General features: G+C 42.6%; 1 protein-coding gene across 1 annotated transcript; it reads right to left on the bottom strand.

Moving 5' to 3' along the window:
- Window positions 1–682: 682 nt before the first annotated feature.
- LOC124289684 lies at window positions 683–20,567 on the bottom strand. Its single transcript, XM_046726302.1, is given in 9 exon segments — window positions 683–804; window positions 2,784–2,879; window positions 3,417–3,562; window positions 15,360–15,602; window positions 16,691–17,126; window positions 17,760–17,885; window positions 18,346–18,741; window positions 18,744–19,891; window positions 20,489–20,567. Coding segments are annotated over 8 exon segments (2,565 nt in total). The 5' UTR covers window positions 19,861–19,891; window positions 20,489–20,567; the 3' UTR covers window positions 683–799.
- Between the last annotated feature and the right edge of the window lie 317 nt (window positions 20,568–20,884).

The raw sequence follows: 20,884 nt of genomic DNA on the forward strand, positions 1-20,884 counted from the left end.
AATGACTGGCTACCCTCCATGCAGTCTGGTCAACATGCAATCGTCCCAAGACTTAGTTCCTCTGATCTCTCGTAATTCGGGCCATGGGGATTGCGTCAAAACAAAAATAATTTCAAGCAAGTTTGAGACTCGCATTCATTGGTAGGGTTGTCATGGTATGCACGTGTATTTTCTTTTTCACGAATGTCATACGGAACCTTTTACCACGTCTGCCTTTTTAGGTGCGTTTGGTCAATATGCATTTGGATATCAATTTGGATTGAAAAACATGTTAACAAAACGATACAATCATAATAAAAGCACCATTTTGTAACAACAAAATCTTGCATTTGGTTTTGAAAAGCGACGTTTCTTTTGTGGTTCAGTATATATCAATTGGACACTTTTGGCTGCTCCATGGAACCCATATAAAATACTGTTGTCCCACAACATGCCTTGTCTGTGATTGGAATCAGGTCACTACTATTGTAAAAGTATAAAGATCATAAACTATACAAGATGTGAATGTGTTTATTATTTCACAACCTCAAAATATATGTAGTTACTAAGAATACATATAATGCATTTATTTCACATTGCTGTTGGTCTGAAAGTTTGGATGATATTGTACACATGGTTAGTGGAAATCCTGTCTCTAGTATATGAGCTGAAACATGATCATCCTGACTTCCTGACACAGTACAATGTTGTGAAGATTTGGAGCTAGGAGCAATGGTAATTTCTTTGTGGTGAAGTAGATCGGCTTAGCCCTAGAAGAAGAAGTAATACCCTAACCCATCATCATCTGACCATTCATCTTCTACCCTGCAATAGGAAAATATTCAGTTAACTTCAGTATGAAAAAAACAAAAGTCAAGGTAGCCAAATAATACAAAATATTTCTAATTGCTTCAGTGTTTTAACACAGGATTGAACATATTTCAATTATATCATATCATTTTACTTGATAAAAGTTTGGTTTAATGCCAGAATTTTAGTTATATGACATGATTGATGTTCGATTATTAACAAGAGTCATCAGAAGATGAAATGTCCCCCCAGCCCCCACATATTTAAACGAACAAATCATCTGACATCTGAAGTCCAAATCGTTTCCATGGAAATCATGAGAAATATAAATGCCAAAAATCTGTAAATAGCAAAAGGCACCATTTCAAAATTTGCCTAATATATATGCCAAGTTCTGTTGAAAGATACTGAACGCTTTTCGAGTTGTGCACCGGAAATGAAGCCCACCCCTCCCTTTTGGGTGAGGTGAGGTGAAATTGGGTTAAACGTCGTGCTGGAGAATATTTCGCTCATATGACGACGTTCCCTTTTGGGACTAAGTCCTAATCGTTTCCATGGAAAAATAAATATTTCAAAAATCTGCCAAATAGCAAAAGGCACCAATTTGGCATCTGCCTCACATATCTGCCAAGTTTTGCTGAAAGATTTTAAGAAGTTGTCCAGTTGTGCTCTGGAAACGAAGCCCACCCCTCCCTTTTGGGACTAAGTTCGAATCGTTTCCATGGAAACAGGGAAAAATAAAAATGACAAAAATCTGTAAATAGCAAAAGGCACCACCTTAGGTTCTGTTTGATATATCTACCAAATTTTGTTGAAAAGTATTGAACGGTTTTTGAGTTATGCTCTGGAAACAAAATGATTACGGTCGGACGGACAGACGGACGAGGCGTCGACTATATCCCCCCACATTACATGCCGGGGGGATAAACAGTGAGTGAGTTGGGTTGAACTCTTATCAGTATTACAATTATATTATGGAGTGCCAGCTGGATGTTAGAGTGAGTCATTGCGTGAGGGTGTGGGGGTGGGGCAGAGCAGTGTGTAGGTTTGTTATTAAGGTTGGGTAGTAGGATTGTTTACATGGGTTTGGTACTATGGTTTGGTCAGATAACGGAGGGCTGGATGTCATGGTTGGGTAACAGTTTAGGTTATGGCACTCTGGGTGTCTTGGTTGGGTAACACAGGTTAGGTAATGACAGTCTTGGTGTCTTGGATGAATACCACAGGTTAGGTAATGGCAGTCTTGGTGTCTTGGATGAGTACCACAGGTTAGGTAATGGCAGTCTGGATGTCATGGTTGGGTAACACAGTTAAGGTAATGGCAGTCTGGGGTTTTGGGTGGGTAACACAGGTTAGGTATTGGCAGTCGGGGTGTCTTGGATGGGTAACACAGGTCAGGTTATGGAGGGCTGGGTGTCTTGGATGGGTAACACAGGTCAGGTTATGGAGGGCTGGGTGTCTTGGATGGGTAGCACAAGTTAGGTTATAGAGGGCTGGGTGTCTTGGTTGGGTAACACTGGTAAGGTTATAGAGGGCTGGGTGTCTTGGATGGGTAACACAGGTTAGGTTATAGAGGGCTGGGTGTCTTGGATTGGTAAAACAGGTTAGGTTATGGAGGACTGGGTGTCTTGGATGGGTAACACAGGTTAGGTTATAGGGGGCTGGATGTCTTGGATGGGTAACACAGGTTAGGTAATGGAGGGCTGGGTGTCTTGGATTGGTAACACAGGTTAGGTTATGGAGGGCTGGGTGTCTTGGATGGGTAACACAGGTTAGGTTATAGGGGTCTGGGTGTCTTGGATGGGTAACACAGATTAGGTAATGGCAGTCTGGATGTCTTGGTTGGGTAACACAGTTTAGGTTATAGAGGGCTGGGTGTCTTGGATGGGTAACACAGTTTAGGTTATGGCAGTCTGGGTGTCATGAGTGGTAACGGATTAGGCAATGGGCACCTTTTGAAGCCTTTATTTATATGTAGTTGACAGATCACTTACACCTGTACACCATCATCATCATAATCATCTCCTCATCATCATCACCACCTGCTGCACCATCCTCATTCTTATTTCCATAACCTGATGTCAGTTTATCTGAAATAAATAATAATTATATGAATGCAATAACATAAAGAATAAATATGTTAACAACTACAGAAAGTATCCAGACCTCAAATCCCATAAATACAATATGGCCTTTTGGTTATGAAAATACACTGTCATCACTTCCATGATCAAAATATATAGAGGATATTATATGAGTGCCCATGTCATACTATGTTTACGACACGAGTGCCTTAATGTTGGAATTTCTCGAGCGAGAGCGAGGGATATACCGATATTTAGGCATGGGTGTCGTAAACATACTTTGATATGAGCACGAATATAATATTCTGTTTATTACCGAAGTCATCAAATTGGGGAAAATAACCAAATCTACTTTCAAACATAGGCTGGCTACCGCATGTCACCGCATGTAGAACGCATCGTCACAGAAGCGTGACGTCATAGCACTGTTCATGACGTTACGTCACCATGACAAAGTGATATTTTGCCCTTGGGCATCGTAATATGAAAAATATGAACCCCCGATATTTTCGCTCTCGTAGGTTAATAAATGCCAGTACTTACATTCTTGAACATGTTTCCTGGGGTCATACTTGAGAGACCTAATCTCTGCATCAGGATGATCCTTCAGATATTGTGCCTTGGCCTCCTCAGCTGCCTTCTCCATCTCTTCCAAGTGAATCTTTTGGGCATCCTCAGTGTTGCTGCATCTGTGGACAGAAAATATTTACTGCAAATTTGTTTACTGTATATTCTGCAGTATTATTCAAATACTCTTCAATTCTTCTCTGCAACAGAAAAAAATTCCATTAACAAGCTTTGTTCTTCAATCCATGGATAGACACTGACCACTAGTCAGTAAACTGTTGACATGCACTCTTATTGGACAAAACTATGCACAGCAAATAGTGGCTCTTCATATACAACTGTGCCATACATGCGCTGATTTGGAAATGATCTGTGGAACAATGTTTCCAAGGCTTAACAAAAATGCCAAGGCAAAAAGTGAGCAGGGCTAAATAATATCCCTGATCTCGACTGGAGAACAGCTGAAGAACAATATTGATATTGGAGATGGAGTGATGCCTTAACATTTGCGCTGGTTTCTATTCAAAAGGACAATAATTTCACACAGTAATGGCACGATTTAAATACACTCTGGTGCATCACTGGCAAGCATTACTGGATTCGTTACACTTGACACTGATTAATATTTTTACCTCAGATGATTGTCGTTTTAAAGAATGTTCATGCATTTATATATGTCTTCTGTACTTTTGTGACCTAAAAGTATTATGTCACAAACAGCACTGACATTATTTGAATGGTCTGACATCTCCTAAATTGGAAATTATAAAGTGATGAAAATAACATAGGACTGGAAATTTTAACTATAAATTGTATATTTATATACTTATCCTATCTCACGATTTGTTCTTCTTTCTCTTGCTTCTACGCTGAGTGGAACGAAAATGAACTTTTTCTGGAGGCTTCTCTTGTCTATAACGCCTGTGTTCCCCAGCCTGCTCTCCTTATAGGCAGGTCCTTAGTCCCTTGCTAAGCGTGCAGCACGCTCCCCTATCTACCCACGTGACTACCTCAGAGTGATATTCTCTTCTTGGAGCCAATGAGAGTTAACTGTAACTGTCATAATCTGAGTAGAGGGGAGGCTGGGTGGGCATCCTTCGCATGAAATAGGATAAGTATATAAAATGTAATTTTCTGAATAAAATTGATATTTTATACTTATCCTAACTCATGCTCTTTTGCTTGTCTTCTTCTTCTTGCGAACACAGTGGAACACTTGTATCTCCCAATTGAAGCTCCCCTTCAATGTAAAATCACTAATTAGTAATCACCAAGAGTTGTCTCCTTCCCAGCCATTTGCGCGGGAACGAGGGTGCCACCTTCCGCCACATGCCTCACTCTCTCCTTATATAGCGAGCCCAACACTTGAATTTTCAGGGAAATCCAAAGTGTTATGTGGGGAGGATGGGAGGGCTTACTTCATGAGTCAGGATAAGTATAAAATATCAATTTTATGCAGAAAATTACATATTTTTCCTTATCCTGACTCATGCTCTTTTGCTTGTAGAATCCTACGGATACGGAGGTGGGAATACAGAATACTTTGGATTTAGATAATTAGTGATTTGATAACTGTAATAACTGTAATAACCCTTATGGGAACTTCATAAAGGCACTGAATTAATAATTCCTGCTGTTAAGCTTATCAGCTGCCATATATGGGTTACTACAATATATAGATATTATGATAAACATAAATAAACTACTCCTAATGGAGAAGTTAACTAAAGTATTTACAACATAAATACTAGGCTTAAGACTAAGATAGACTTAAGCTTGATAATATAATAGCATAAACTTCATAGAGTTGTTAGCTAATGATATTGTTATGATATAACAGACATAGTACTGAGCTTAAGATTATGATTGGACTTAAGCTAAAATATATAATAGCCGCATTAACTTCGTGGAGTTATTAGCTATATAGTACTGTTGTGAAATAAGCAGTAAAAATCTCGTAAGATTGACTTATCTTCTCCGAGGGACTGTCAACTGCTGTGCGAAGACCATGGGACCGAAATGGTGAATGCCTGAGACGTCCTCGGTGGTGATATCTCTCAGATAGTGGTTGGCAAACACCATATCGGATCTCCAGAAGCAGCCCTCCATGATGGTATTCAAAGAGCAATTGCCGTAGAGCAAGTGTTGAAGATAGCGCCTAATTTCATGTGGATTAGATGCTCTTGGAGGGTCGAGTCCTGCAGCCTTGTAGGCAGAGTATGACAGTTCTGATCCATATCGAGATACTTGTACATGAGATTTCAGTCTGTGTAGCTGTCGATAGAGGGATGAATAATCGTTTGAGTTTTTTGTTGCCTCAGTTTGGATCGCCGTAGATATATTTTCAGTGTTCTGACTGGGCATAATGATAGATCCAGTTTATCATGAGGTCCCAGAATTGATGAGAGAGCTGGGACGTGGAATAATCTGTCTGGTTGACCTGGCAACTGGTTCTTGGCGATGAAATCAGCGTAGTCCCATATGCATGATGTTATGATTGTCATCAAAGCGTGTTCTCTCAGAATCTAGTGCGTGAATCTCTGACATCCTGGCTGCTGTTGCTAGGGATAACAGGAACAAAGTTTTCTGTGTCAGAAATTGAATGATGTTGATTCCAGTGGTTCATATGCCTCACTTGTGAGGTGTTGGAGCACTATATTTAGATCCCATGCTGGAGCCAAACCTCTGTTTCTGATCCTCCGATCGGAATGCACGTAGTAAGGCGAAGTAACTCTGGGGTCTTTGTCAACTTGACACCCATTCTCATAGTTATGACGGAGCTTAAAAGCTGCGTAGATATGTTGATAATGTTGAGCCTTTTAGACGCGTTTAGTCTGTCGTGAGGTAACATAAGTAGTCAGCCACTTGTGGATGTGTAGCATTTCTAGCTGTAAATCCTTTCTTTGCAGCATAATTTTCAAAACTGTGCCACTTGTCATCATGCAAGTTAGTGGAGAAGCACGCAAGGCAAGCGGACTGCTTAGCTGCTCTGGCTGAATAACCTCTTTTGTTTAGACAAGCCTTAATACAGTCCATACGTGAAGTTGGAATGCTTCTGGCTTTCGCGTGCTTGTTTGGTGTGAGGATGTATTAGTAGATTCGAGCGCTTTGGAAGTTGTAGTATTGGTTGTCCCGATTTCTTGAATAAGAGTTGGAAACAACGTTCTGGCTGGCCAGTAGGGCGCCACCAAAATCATTTGGAGGCTCTGAGTTTGCTTGATTTTCTGTAACACCTGTGGGATTAACGCTGGTGGCGGGAATGCGTCTAGCGTTGAGTCCTTCCCACGATATGCTTAGTGCGTCCGTTGCCCATGCTAGTGGGTCTGGGACTGGTGATACGAATGTTGTCAGCCGATTGTTGAAGCGAAAGTGGCAAATAGGTCTATTAGTGGAGCTCCTATTTTCTTGATAATTTGTGCTTAATATCTCTGTATGGAGCATCCATTCTGTCGGCGATGGTAGGTGTGGCCGAGAGAGCGCGCCTGCTATTACATTCTTTGCTCCTGGAATGTGACATGCTCTGACATGTATGTTGAGATTGTCGATTAAATCGAACAATTGAAAACATAGAGTCAATAGGTTCGGGGACCTGGTTGAGCCTTGTTTGTTCACATAAAATGCCACTGTTGAATTGTCTGTGTGAATCATCAATTGGGCATTCTTTAGTAAGTTGCTCCAATGATGTATGTATGCTTACTACTGCTTGCATTTCTAGCAAGTTTATGTGTAGTTTGCTCTCTTGTTGGCTCCATAACCCTGATGCCGTCCTGTTGGCGAGGTGTGCTCCCCAACCTTGGAGCGACGCGTCTACATAGAGATGTGTTTTCAATTCCGGCTCTATTAAACAGATTCCATCGCAAACATTCGATCTCTTGGTCCACCATAGTAGGTGAGGTTTGACGTGATTCGGTAGACTGAATGGTTGAGGTCACCGTCGAGATGAGAGTTGATGAGGACCTGTAACGGACGTAACTGTAGTCTGCCTCTGACTGTCATGTCTTGAGCTGACCTGAGTAGACCTAACAGGCTCTGCCATTGTCGTAGTGGTAGCGGAGAGAGTAAGGCTTGAGGGATTGTCTGTTGGATCTTGATCCATCGGTCCTCCGGTACGACGATACGATTCTGCGCCGTGAGAAATCGAATGCCTAGAAATTGCAGATCTTGCGTAGGTTCTAGGTCCGACTTGAGTAGATTTACTAACCATCCTATCTGTGTTAGTAGGTTGATGATGAGGTTTAACTGTAGTCTGAGACGCTGTGGATCTGGATCCACTTGTATCCCGTCGTCGAGATAGAACGCACTGCGTAGTCCTTGACGATGTAGGTAAGAGACAATAGGTTTCGTCACTCTTGTGAATAACCAGGGGGCCGATGAGATTCCGAAAGGTAGTACTTTCCATTGGTAATGCAGCCCGTCTAGTGTAAACCGAAGGTATTTCCTGGAGTCGGGATGTATTGGGATGTGTAGATATGCGCCTTGCAGATCTATGCTGGCCATGTAGTCTCTGGGACTCAATTAAGTGCCGTAGTTGTGGTAGGTGTATCATCCGAAACGCTGGTGGTTTGCGTAAATAGTCTCTGTTGAACGTGCTCATATTGTAGATGAGACGAAACTTTTCCTTGGAATTTTTCTTGGGCACTAGGAAAACTGGGGAGTAGAAGCCTGGTTCGATGTTTACTTGGTCCAGTACTTCTATGGCCTGCTTGGTTAGGAGCGTTGATACCGCTTCTCTTAACTTTGGTAGTTGTAGAGCCTGGGAGTCGAACCTCGGAGGGATGACTGTCAGCGGGGGCGTGGCCTGTAGTTGTATTCGATATCCGTGCTGTAGGATGTTGGAGACATATGGATCCTCTAGGAATCCCCAGTTTTCCCAGTGCAGTTGAAGGCGTCCCCCCACTTGTGATGGTTGTACTGGAACGGCTGGGGGTGGAAGACTCCAGTCGTTCCGAACCTGTCCTTCATCGTTTATAGTTGCGGGAGTCTCTGGATGACCTGCCTCTTCCGGATCCTCCCATGTAATTGCCGTAAGGGCGGCGAAAAGACTCTTTTGCTCCTCTTACACTTGCCATCTTCCTGTCCCGTGCTTTCTGTAGACCGGAGAACTTCGATTTGCCTGAGTACCTCTGCGAAGTTTGTCTGATGCCGCTTGCTAGCGTATCCATAGACTTTATCATGAGCACCTCTCTTGAGAGACTTCTTTAGAGACTTTGTCTATGTTTCCATCGAAAATTGACGGTGATGACCACGGGGCTGTGTGGAGTGATGCGGTGAAGTTATCACCCCAATTACAGGAGGCGAGGAGACCTTGACAACGAGCCATAGTTATAGCTGCGGATAGTGCTGTCAAGTGATCCGTTAGGAACTGCTGGTCCTTCTTCTGCATGAGGAGGGCCGAGTAAATCATCCTGTCGTCCTCAGATGGTCATCTATTCTGTAAGTCTTGGACTTGGCATCGCTGATCATCTTATAGTTATCACCGATATCTTGTGCCTTGTAAAAAGGGTCCATGTTGTGACCTGCAAACTTGTTAGCGTTGAAATGCGGCACATGTGGTGTCTGTGATTATGTGGCTTTACTAAAGGCTGTATCCAGATTAGCTGGCACCGCTGCTATCGGGTCAATCGGAGGTAAGGTGATTGTGTCAGCATCATCTTCCTTCATAAGATATGTCTGGGCTGAGTTCTCGTTCTTAGACGGGGAGGAAAGTTCCAGACTATTCACGATCCAATATCTTATTTCTGCGTCGGAAAATACGATACCATCTTCATCTTCAGACATCGGGTCACAGATAATGTGTTGATGCTCCTCCGATAGTGACTGAGGTGGAGTCCTTGATGATCTGTACGTGGATCGAGGAGGTGATCGATGAGGAGATCGGCGAGCAGAATAACGTGGTGAACGGACTGACGAGTGGCGTCTATAAGGTGACCTTCGCGGAGACTTGCTTGGCGAACGCTGGTAGCTTCGCGAAGCTCTCGGTGAATCCCTTAATGATCTTCTAGATGAGGATGACTTGGAGCCACTTAACCTTTGTGAAGGCCTTCGTGAAGGTTGAAAGTCTGAGTCGGAGTCATGGGATGAGAGGATCTTGCTTCGCGAACGTCCTCTCTCATCAAGGTCCGAGGTAGGTGATATAGTCGTCCTCCGTGAAGCCTTCCGTGAATGCTGAGGATCAGGGTCCTTCGTCGAGGCTTAGAAGCGGGCTGGGTCGCCCTTCGTGGAGGCGCGTAAGCGGGCTGGGTTGCCCTACGCGGAGACGTGCAAGCGGGCTGGGTCGCGCTACACGGAGGTATGGGGGTGGACTGGGTCGCCCTTGGCTCTATAGGCCTCCGTAGACCGTAGCGATCTTCCATCAACTTCATAATGTGGTTCATCAGGTCGTCTGGGACGGTCTGCGCTGGAGTAGTTGCTGCCTTCTCTACGATGGTAGCGATGGGACCCTCAGGTAGATTCTCTGACATCAGTGTAGGTGCCTCAGACTGGGTGCTGATTTGCGCTGATGTTATAGTTGCCGACACTGGCCGCTTCTTCCGCCGTAAGTCTGGTATGATGATCGGTTGATCATCATCATACAGGCCCAACTCTGCAACGGGAACAATCTCGGCTGAGAAAGTACTGCTGGACTTCGTTGATTTCCCCTTAGACGTGGATGTAGCCCTGGGGGTGCGGAGTCTGCGTTGTGACGACGTGGAAGCCCTCCTAGTCTTTGGCTGCGACGACGGGATGTCCGGGGATGCAGGTCGCTTCTTGGAGATAGCGGACTGCGTCCCGCGCCTCTCCTCCGAGGGTAACTCTAGCGGAAAATCCAGGCAGGAGGGGGTCGTCCGACGCAAAATAAATATTTATCAGAAAAACATAATTTACAAATAGTGCAGATTTTCATCAACGCAATCTATCTGAACAAACACGGAGTGCCGTGAATAAAACAGTAGAAACACGAATAAATATCAATGCATTATGTTGAAGGATACTAGATACACCTCTATAGAAGCCTATGAGATGTAAATAACTAAGAATAAACAAAGGAAATAATGTGTAGGGAGACACATCCGCTCACTGGGCGAAGAAGGAGAGAGTGAGGCATGTGGCGGAAGGTGGCGCCCTCGTTCCCGCGCAAATGGCTGGGAAGGAGACAACTCTTGGTGAGTACTAATTAGTGATTTTACATTGAAGGGAGCTTCAATTGGGAGATACAAGTGTTCCACTGTGTTCGCAAGAAGAAGAAGACAAGCAAAAGAGCATGAGTCAGGATAAGGAAAAATTATACAACTTATACTTAAAATTTCCAAATTTTTAAACTCATCCTATCTCATGATTTAGACTTATCCCGCAGTTGGACGGCGGGTCACAGATTACCCTACGTCAAAGAGCATTGACAGCATACACTGTATAAGCTAATGACAACCATAGATAGTGATGAACAAGGGAGGCCAAATACAACTACCACAGTACTTATGCTAGCGATGCGTTCTCCTGAACCCCTTGGCTTACTAGGCACAAATGCTCCCAAGGAGTGGGTGCTCCCAAGCGATGTGGTGTTTGGCCGCAACCCTCGCATAAGCAAGGGGACGCAACTAGCCAAGTACCCCCATAATTAAAGTCTTACGACTAGTAATCAGGCAAGGAAAAGGAAACTGAATCAGAAAGCTTAATAGTTTAATGTTCAGTACCAAAACAACACCACATGACTTGCACTACTTACCACAGTTAGGTCACAATGGTGTGCTATGGTACTTAGGAGCTAGAACGCAATGAAATCCAAAGGAAATCAGGAAGGACTCACTTCACTGATGTGATTGCTTCGTGGAGTAGAGGTCAGCAAGTGAGATTGTGCAACAATTTAACATTGTAAAATATGAGAAACTAACGATCTGTAGATCCGTAAAGAGAAATTGCAATATCTCAATAAAATTGAGTGAAGAGTTCTAATCCCAGAAGAACTGAGAACAAAAATCAGAAATAAATTTCAGAATTTTATTCAGGATGTACACGAGACCGACTGAACAAACGCGCAACTGTATTCAACTGCGTTGATGGGCTGACGACAGCTGCTGGGCTAGGACAAGGGGTCCGAACTGGTGTAGACCTTGCACATTTGTAACCGATACATCCCTCAAATAATATGACGAGAAGACTGTGTCCGAACGCCAAAAACAACCCTCCATGATTGCTGTCAGGGAGTTATGTAAGGCCATCGTTGAGGCTAACGCCCGGTCTCATGTGGATTGGATGTGGTCGGGGGTGGGGGTCGAGCAAAGGCATAGGCCCTCAGTATGGAGATCTCCGCTTTCGCCGCAGTGGAAAGTGGACTGAATAACCTCTTACAAAGTCGGCAGCATTCCTGGGAGGCAGCAAGGAATATACGTAGAGCTCTGACAGGGCAGCGAGACAAATCTTCAACATCGCCTGGAATCGTTCGAAATTCACACGATTAACATCAAGTGCGTGTAGCTCCGAAATGCAAGCCGCAGTAGCCAACGCTACTGGGAAGGAAGTTTTAAACGTTATTAGTTCAAAATTCTTGTCTTGTAGAGGCTCATAATCACTGGATACGAAGTGATGGAGGACAACCGACAGGTTGACAACATGGTACCTTTAAGCTTCTTACAAGCCCACAAATGCTGTAAAATTTCAGCAACAACCTGAGGAGAGGCGGTGGTGGGAGAAATAATTTTCAAAACTTTGCAATAGTGCTCAAATGTCTTTCATTTGTCGTCATACAACAATCATATCGATGTTTGATGCGCAGATGTTATGGCTGTAGCTACTCTACACAAGTAGCCTTTGGCTATCAACGATTTCTGTAAATGCGCCAGTGCAGATTGAGAGTCTGTGACGACCCCTGATACACATCCAAGTGTGGATGACAAAGTAGGTCGTTTCGGGCGGGTAGTGGTATTGGGCTCGGTTCTGCTAAGCTTTTTAGGCCGACGAAGCAGGACCACGCCTGAGGTCCGGGATTGGGGACACCAATCGTGGGAGCTGATAGTTGTATCAAGTAGCGAAAAGGTCTACATCTGATCGTGATAATGGGTAGATCATCGATTAGAATATCAGAGGCAGCAGTTTCCACTCCATGAGTGATGGGTGTGACAGGGCATCGGCGATTACATTCCTCGCCCTGGGAATGTGTCAGGCTCTGGCCACTATGTTGAGTGAATCGATTAGGTCATAAAATCTAAATGTCCACTGGAGCAGAGCTGCCAATCATGTCGAGCCCTGACGGTTTATGTACCATACTAACGTTGAATTGTCTGATTGAATCAGTAGATGGGAGGACTGTAGTTCTACTGCCCAATGCCGAATGGCAAGAATGACAGTACTGAACTCCAATTCGTTGATATGAAGGGCCCTTTCTCCTGATGACCACTGCCCAGCCACATGATGATGGAGAAAGTGAGCGCCCCAGCCCTTGAGAGATGCGTTGCCGAAAAGGTGTTGAGTCAGTGTAAAGGGCACCATAGGGACTCCGCTGCAAACATTCAGCTCGTCCGAGCCACCAACAAAAGACTGGATGTAGTTGTGCGGGATGATGAATAGCCTCCCTGGGGTTGTCGTCCCGGATGTACGGGCACAGACACATCTGAAGAGGGCGAAGCTGCAGCTGGCCCCTGTAAGTCAGTGCTTGTGCCGCCGTCATCAACCCTAGTAACTCCTGCCACTGGCGAAGAGTTCTGGTGGGGCTAATGGGGTGCACCGAATCTTGTCCCATCTGTCCCGAGGTACAAAGATCATGGCTTGTTATGTGTTGAATACCGCCCCCATGAGCTGTAATCTCCAGGTCAGTGGTGAAGTGCCTGTGGAGATGAAGGACGACTGGATCCTGCTGGGCTTGAACACAGTCGTTGATATAAGCTTTCGAATGTTACGCCTCAACAATGCAGGTAGCTTCTTATCGGTTTGGTTACCTGAGTGAAAAGCCACGGGGCCGTAGATATTCCAAATGGTAGTACCGTCCATTGGTAATGACGCCCCACAAAAGTGAACCGGAGATACTTCCAATGGTCCGGATGTATTGGTATGTGAAGATAGGCGTCTTGCAGGTTGAGAGAAATGAGATAGTCCACTTTCTATCAGAGTTTATTTCTCTGTGTAAAAGGTTGACCGACACCACCCGGAAGCGGGGTGGCGGTAACAGAAACTGGGCCTTGAACTGTTTCATATTGAATATGAGACAAAGTTTGCTGGAGTTTGCTTTTTCTGCACTTACGAGAGGCACCACCATGGGAAGGTCTTCCAGCCCTGTTCCGAGGTTGGGCGGAGGGTGTGTCCCGAAAACAATCCTTCAAACCTGGGCTGGTGGAGAGAACCGAGGTGTTCTGTGCTATGTTAAAGAGCTTTGCAGTTGAGATTTTTACATTTGCAGCAATTCTACAGAAACCTGAAAATGGTTCTCACGATGAACCTTGGTTGAAACATCCCCAATAATACCACCGAAAAGCTAATACGAAGACCAAGGCTGCCGAAAAACATTCATCCCAAGAGGAGATGTTAAAGGGACCTTGTCTACTCACCGCAAGGATAGAGCCAAGGAAATGGGACATCTGGTCTAAAATGACCTGAAATTGGTCCAAGACAAGTGCCATGCATCCCCTAATGTGCGTGTTCTGGTCCGTGTAGGCATGGTCAAATAGGCGTGCCGAAATAGCGCAATTGATGAAAGGTAGTGTATGTCATACAGCCGTATCTAAGTGAGCCAGCACCCTGTCTTCAATAAAGAAAAGGTGAACTAGGACGCTTGCCACAAAAGGGTAGAAATGACTTCGTCAAGGGGCTGAGAAAGTTCACATTTGTTCCACTCAGCGTCGAAGCAAGAGAGAAGTGCAAATCGTGAGATAGGATAAGTTTAAAAATTAACAAGCATTGTCACTAAGGTGACATAATCCCCCGCCACAAATTATCAAATTAAACGTAAAAAGTAATGAAAGTGAAGGTCGTAGTATAAGATAAATGTCAACAAAAACATGACCAGTCAACCCCTCTTGATATCTTGCTCTGTAGTTGTTCAAACGCACAAATATTTTCAATATTCACTTTGACCTTGACATGAATGTCATGGTGTATGAAATATGCAAAAATAGTAATAAAGAAATTGCTTATCAAAAAGCATTCAAGAAAAGTCTTGAAAGTCTATAAAGAAAATCCAGGGAACCGTTCTTGAGATATCTTGCTGACAAACTTAACATGACGGTTAACATGCTGAAATCTTCAAAGTGTCGCTGTGACATTGAAAATTACATAAAAAAAGGTCACCAAAATCGACTGGGGCCTGCATCGTCCCTAGATGAAGCTTGGTGTCAAAAATGAAGAAAATTCAGTCAATGGTTTTTGAGGTTTCTCGCTGACAAGCTTAACATGCAGGTTAACATGCTGAAATATTCAAAGTGTCGCTGTGACCTTGAACATTAAGTGAAGGTCACCAAAATCGACTGGGCCCTGCATCGTCCCTAGATGAAGCTTGATGTTAAATATGAAGAAAATCCAGTGAATGGTTTTTGAGGTATCTTACTGACAACCTTAACATGTTGGTTAACATGCTGAAATATTCAAAGTGTCACTCTGACATGAAAATTACGTGAAAGTTACCAAAATCGACTGGGCACTAGATGAAGCTTAGTGTGAAATATGAAAAAAATCTTGTGAACGGTTCTTGAGATATCTCGCTGACAAGGGTAAAACGTTAAAGTCCCCTTGTGACCTTGAAATGAAGGTCAAGGTCACCAAACCTGACTGGGACCTTTCACATACTGTGGTGAACCTAGGTACTAAATATGAAAAGAATCTAGTCAACGGGAGAGACAAACAATATTAGTCAGAAAAAAAGAAACATTATTATATCCACACAATATCAACAAACACAATTGATGAGGTTAGGTGTACACTGGTCCAATATATACTTGCTTGCTTATTGCTGCTTACCTACCACCTTGGAAATGATTGTAGTCAATGTTTGGTTTTCGGCAGACATAGCAACTGGTGGCACCACAGGAACATGTCATCTTGTTGCAACCAGTCTCCTTGAAGAATCTCTTCTTACACCGATGGCAGGTTCTCAACATGGCCTCTGAGATGCGGTTCTCGATGTAGGTTCTCATGCTTGTCTCCCCTTGTTTCTCCACCTCCTCGCACTTCAATGGCACATGATTGGGTTCCTTGCATAGCCTGGAAAATAATTCTGATTATCATTTACTGAGCTGAGGCAGGTGGTAGATAAATCAAATAATGTCGGTATTTCAGACTAAAATACATCTAAAATCTCCTTATGAATGGGATGAAGGTTAGGATATTGATCTTCAGTAACCATTGCTTGTCGTAAGATGCTTGTCGTAAGACTAAGAGGCGACTAACGGGATCGGGTGGTCAGGCTCAGACTTGGTTGACACATGTCATCGGTACCCAATCGCGCAGATCGATGCTCATGCTGTTGATCACTGGACTGTCTGGTCCAGACTAGATTATTTACAGACCGCCGCCATATAGCTGGAATATTGCTGAGTGTGAACATAAAACTGCACTCACTCACTCACTATGAATGGGATGAATACATTGAGATTTTACAGCAAAGTAAAACTGGAAAATTTATGAAAAAGTTACCTCACAAATACAAAATAATTATTTGTGTCAACAACACCAATGGATGAGATGCAAAACCCATCCCAAAAGTATGACAAGACTGAATAGAGCACAAAAATAGAGCCAGCTCATCTGGATATGTCCTAAACATCTTAAATGGCTAAACCTAGCTCATACACTATGGCTGCTGAGGCAGTCCTATTGAAATTCATATACTGATTTGAACTGAGATTAGTGAGTGAGAGCTATATACCTGCGTTATCAGATCAGCTTGTATATAATTGAGTCAGGACTAGTAAAACCATAAATTAAAGTTTGAGCTACTCACCATACACAAACATATCCCTGGTTTATAATGACCAACAATTCTGTTTTCTCTTATGGCAAGCATGAGGAAATGTTCACCTGTCTTAGCAGGAATCCCCAAAGAGAAGTATAAAAAGAGTGACATTTGCTGATATGACCAGATTCAACATGCTACATTTAGAGAGAGAGAGCAGGAGGGCAGATATGTATCCTCTAGTTGCCCTTCTAAAAATCATTTGTAACATGTATTGACATAAGACAGAGAGACATGCAACTCAAAAAAATTTCCTTTATAACATGTTAGGGACTTAACAAATGTAATGATGTCGGTATTTCAGACTAAAATACATATCAGACATGAAAATACTGACCGACATGTCTCCTTGAGGCATTCTGAGTTGAGGCACTTGAATACTTTATCACTGGGATCAGACATAATGGTGGCAAAATTACAGAATGGGCACGAGACCAGATCAGGAATTTCAGCCAATCGAATCTCTTCTTCTTGTAACCGAGACAACATTCTGGAGAACATTGCTGATGTAAGGACTTCCTGCAAGACAGTCAGTGGAATATCATATTCACATTCCCCTGTCAAGCAGGGAAACTTAGTCTTTGCTTCACCAAGTGCAGACTCTGTAGATCGGCGGATACATTCTCGGCAGAAAAGATGGCCATCTGCACAGGCTGACAAGTCCTCAAATAGAAGTTCATCATCAAAACAACATCCACATTCATACAGTTCACCATTTCTTCTTGCAGCTTGAAGTTTCCTTTTCCTTTCCAGCTCTATGTTCAGAAAATGATCTGAAAGGCAATAATGCAGTATTCAGTTTCTTGACAGTTAGCCTTCATTTGTAAACATAGCTGTTAGTTATTTATGAATGTGGAGGAATGTCTTTCAGGTCGCCTTACACATTTGGTCAGTGCGAGTGAAGAATGCTCACCAGTCTGTGAATACCTTATATTTTAGTTACATAATGGCATTAACATAATGTCTTAGAAAAGAGTTCTACACTCAAAGTTCTTCACCTCTGAAACTGAAACTTATTGCTGACAAACCAAGGATCATAATAATTGTAGATCTGACATTTAAATCAACAGACCACCTTGTAGTCTACTGGCTAGGCCCAGAGAGCAGAACGTAGTTAAATATTGAATGTCGATATTAAAACTGCAGAATGGTATGTCAGTGGGCAGCTACAGTTCAGACTTGTACCAGCAGGCAGCCAGGCAGGCTGTCACATGCCCATTGCTATACGAGTGCAAAAATCTTGAACATAACGTTAAAAGTCAGTGCACCTCATACTGAATCTGCCACCAATAAATAGCAGCAGGTAAGTGAAACTTTTCCACCTGTTCCCCAGCTCCGGTTGTGAAATATTTTAAAAGTGGCATAGTTTCTTTCATGTACTGCAAAGATTACTATAATGTTTTTACCTTTGATTTTTTGTTCATTTTGTGAGAAGAGAAGTTCATGATAAAATCTCTCATCTGGTTCATCTGGAAATGGTGAATGTTTTCTGTGGAGTTTTCGGCGCCGTTTCTTGGTTTTAACAAGATCTTCTGAGTGAGTAAAAAGTAATATCAATGAAATGTTAAGGACAATACAATTCATCATTACAGCTGAGCTTGATGAGGTTATGGTTTCATTAATGGTAAAATGGCTTTCATCATAAAAAGAATAGAAAAATAATCATGTTGCTAACATCAATAAACATGATCAATCATTTCAAGAGTATCACAGTATCTAATTGCTCAAGAAGAATTTGACTTAAACAGATTGTAAAATTATAGGTGTTGAGGAGTGCATGAGTGAGTGAGTTGGGTTTTACGCCACTTTTTGCAATATTCCAGCAATATCACGGCAGGGGACACCAGAAATGGGCTTCACACATTGTACCCATGTGGAGAATCGAACCCGGGTCCTCGGCGTGATGAGCGAACGCTTTAACCACTAGGCTACCCCACCACCCCCGAAGGAGTGTATGAACATAATTGGTATAAATGAAGATTGGGCACTTGCCTTTCAGTTCTTTCAGTTCTCTAACAGCTGGAGCCAGATGGTGATTGTATTTCTCCAGTACCTTATTCACATGAGCCAAAGTAAAACAGTTAAACTCATTTCTAACATACACAAAGCAGTGCTCTTTGTAACTGTCACTCATAACTGTGTCCGTTTTTGAGAAAAATTCCACTGGATCTGGAAATTTGGATAAGAAGTTTTGCATGTCAAACTTTAGATTTTTAATTTCTACTTGTTTAGCAAGTTTTCTATTCTTTTCCAACACATCTTTCATTTTCGGATAGTCCCTTTTATCAAACATTTGTGCTGCCAGGCTTTTCACTCTCTCTGCATCATTTGCCTTTTCTTCCAGTTGTTCAAAGAGATAATTGGGATCACAATCTGGGAATATTTCCGCAGTTGGTCAACCTCCTGTTGTAGGCTGCAGGCACCTGGGAAAACTGGTTTCCCTATAGTCACTTCCTCTCCATCACTGGAAACTGACAGAGGTGTGCTGATTTCACCTTTTGATGAGCAAACACTCTTCTCTGTGAACCGCAACACCCCGTCCTTCTTATCACACCAAGTTTCTACACCTGTTTCGATTTGACTCCTGTCCGTTTCAGGAAATGTTTTAGCTACCTTTTTCATGTCCAGGCACACATGGTCATTGTATATCGACTGTGGTTCACTGGGTAAAGAATCATCATCAATTACTATGGGCTGGTCAACAACTTTTGTCAACTGGTCTATCACTTTTTTAACTCTGTCACCACGGCTACAAAAAGACTCCAGCAAAGCGTAAACCTGATCAGGATTCGCTGCTGGGACCTTTGAGATCACCTTCTGCACCTCATCAAACAGATCCACTTCATTAGAAGCTCCATTGGTAACCTTCACATCCTGGAGAAACAGATTAGCAACAATATCTGTTCGGTCAGGAGCATAAGCATGCCTCTCCAAGAGAGCAAAAATTTCAGCAGGATTTAATTTCACAGACGCAGCAGCTAGTTTGACTTTGTGAACCACAGATTTGACATCCTCATACAGAGTTGATTTTGAAGAAGTTTCTCCTTTGTTTCCAGGACCTTCATCTGTCTCAAAGTCTTCACCTGGGGGATTATCAAGTAATTCTGTTGTCACAATGTCCATTCGGTTTGGATTTGTTCTAAATGAGTAAAGTCTGTCATAAATTTCTGAAACATCAACATTGGGCACCAAGGACGCAATGACCTCAGCATCTTGTTGAAGTGATGCAATCTTGTCAATAACTGCCATATCATCTTGATTCCTGTTTGGCATTTCTCCATTTTCAACAGTGTCTGTAGTTCTGACAGTTATGAATCCACTTGGTGATTCAGTTATTATCCCAGAATCATCATCACTGGCACCTTCAGTGACTAAACTAAAATTTCTCCAATCCAAGGAATTGTTATTGACATTTACTTTTGTTTTTTTCTTAGGTGCGGAGTCTGCATCTAGGTCACTGTCGCCTAGATCTGACACAGGCCTCTTCACTGTTGGTTTAGTTTCCATTATTAACCCACCTGTCAATTAGATCAACCACCTGTTAATTAGAAATAGAAAGAAAACAACATTCTCATATTGCATTACAATAAGCAAGATGAAATGGAGACTCTCTTTTTAGAAGCTTCTCTTAAGGGGCAGCACTTTACATAGCTGTTGTAGTGTATGTCGAAACAATTACGTCGTTATCTGATAGAAAATGCAGATAAAAAACAAACCATCCCAAATAGTGATTATATGTAGAAGCAGAGACCATATAATAGCTATTATATGGTCTCTGGTAGAAGGCAACGGGAAAAAATGAACACACTATCCAAGCTATCAGCGTCCATATGGCATTTCCTCCAAGAGAGAAGCGCACGTTTACTTTTCCAGTGACTTCTGGGAATGTCAACTTGTTAAATGAGATGAAGTACATAGAGTGTTATAAGATTTTGAGTCTACATTTAATAAACTTTGATTTCTTTATTAAAATAAGTAGCATTTAAAAACATCGATCTCAACTTGCCACTTGTTGATCGTATTGGAAACGTTGAATTATATCTGGAAAACAGTTTGTAACGTTTTGTTTCTACATTTGGTATAAAGGCATTCGTCCTTGTCAATAAGATATATAATACATCAATGGATGCCATACACAAACGTTCAGCGATGCACCGACTTCTATGTGCAAAACATCAGAGTTCGTGAAGTTGTTCTCGTGCATAGTCCAAGGGAGGTAATACCTATAGATGCCCTCAAGGGAGCCGCTAAATACTAATTGTCCAACTCTCTTCCATAGGACAATAGATGAAGGGATGAACGAACGCTTTAAAGTTACACCCCGCCCCTTAAAATTTCGATGTATGAAACTGCACCTGCTTATATATCAGAGGAACGCATAGCAACTGTAAATTATTGTCCCTTTGATATTTCATGGGTTGTTCCTGATTGATACAATATTCTCATAAATTGCCTAACTTATGTCTTCCTATACCCGGATTATGGTAATACAAACACAAAGTGTACCGTTTCATTTAGCCAGAAGCATTTC

This window comes from Haliotis rubra, unplaced genomic scaffold (assembly GCF_003918875.1).
Source record: "Haliotis rubra isolate DU_JTF1 unplaced genomic scaffold, ASM391887v1 Scf447, whole genome shotgun sequence".
NCBI lineage: Eukaryota > Metazoa > Mollusca > Gastropoda > Lepetellida > Haliotidae > Haliotis > Haliotis rubra.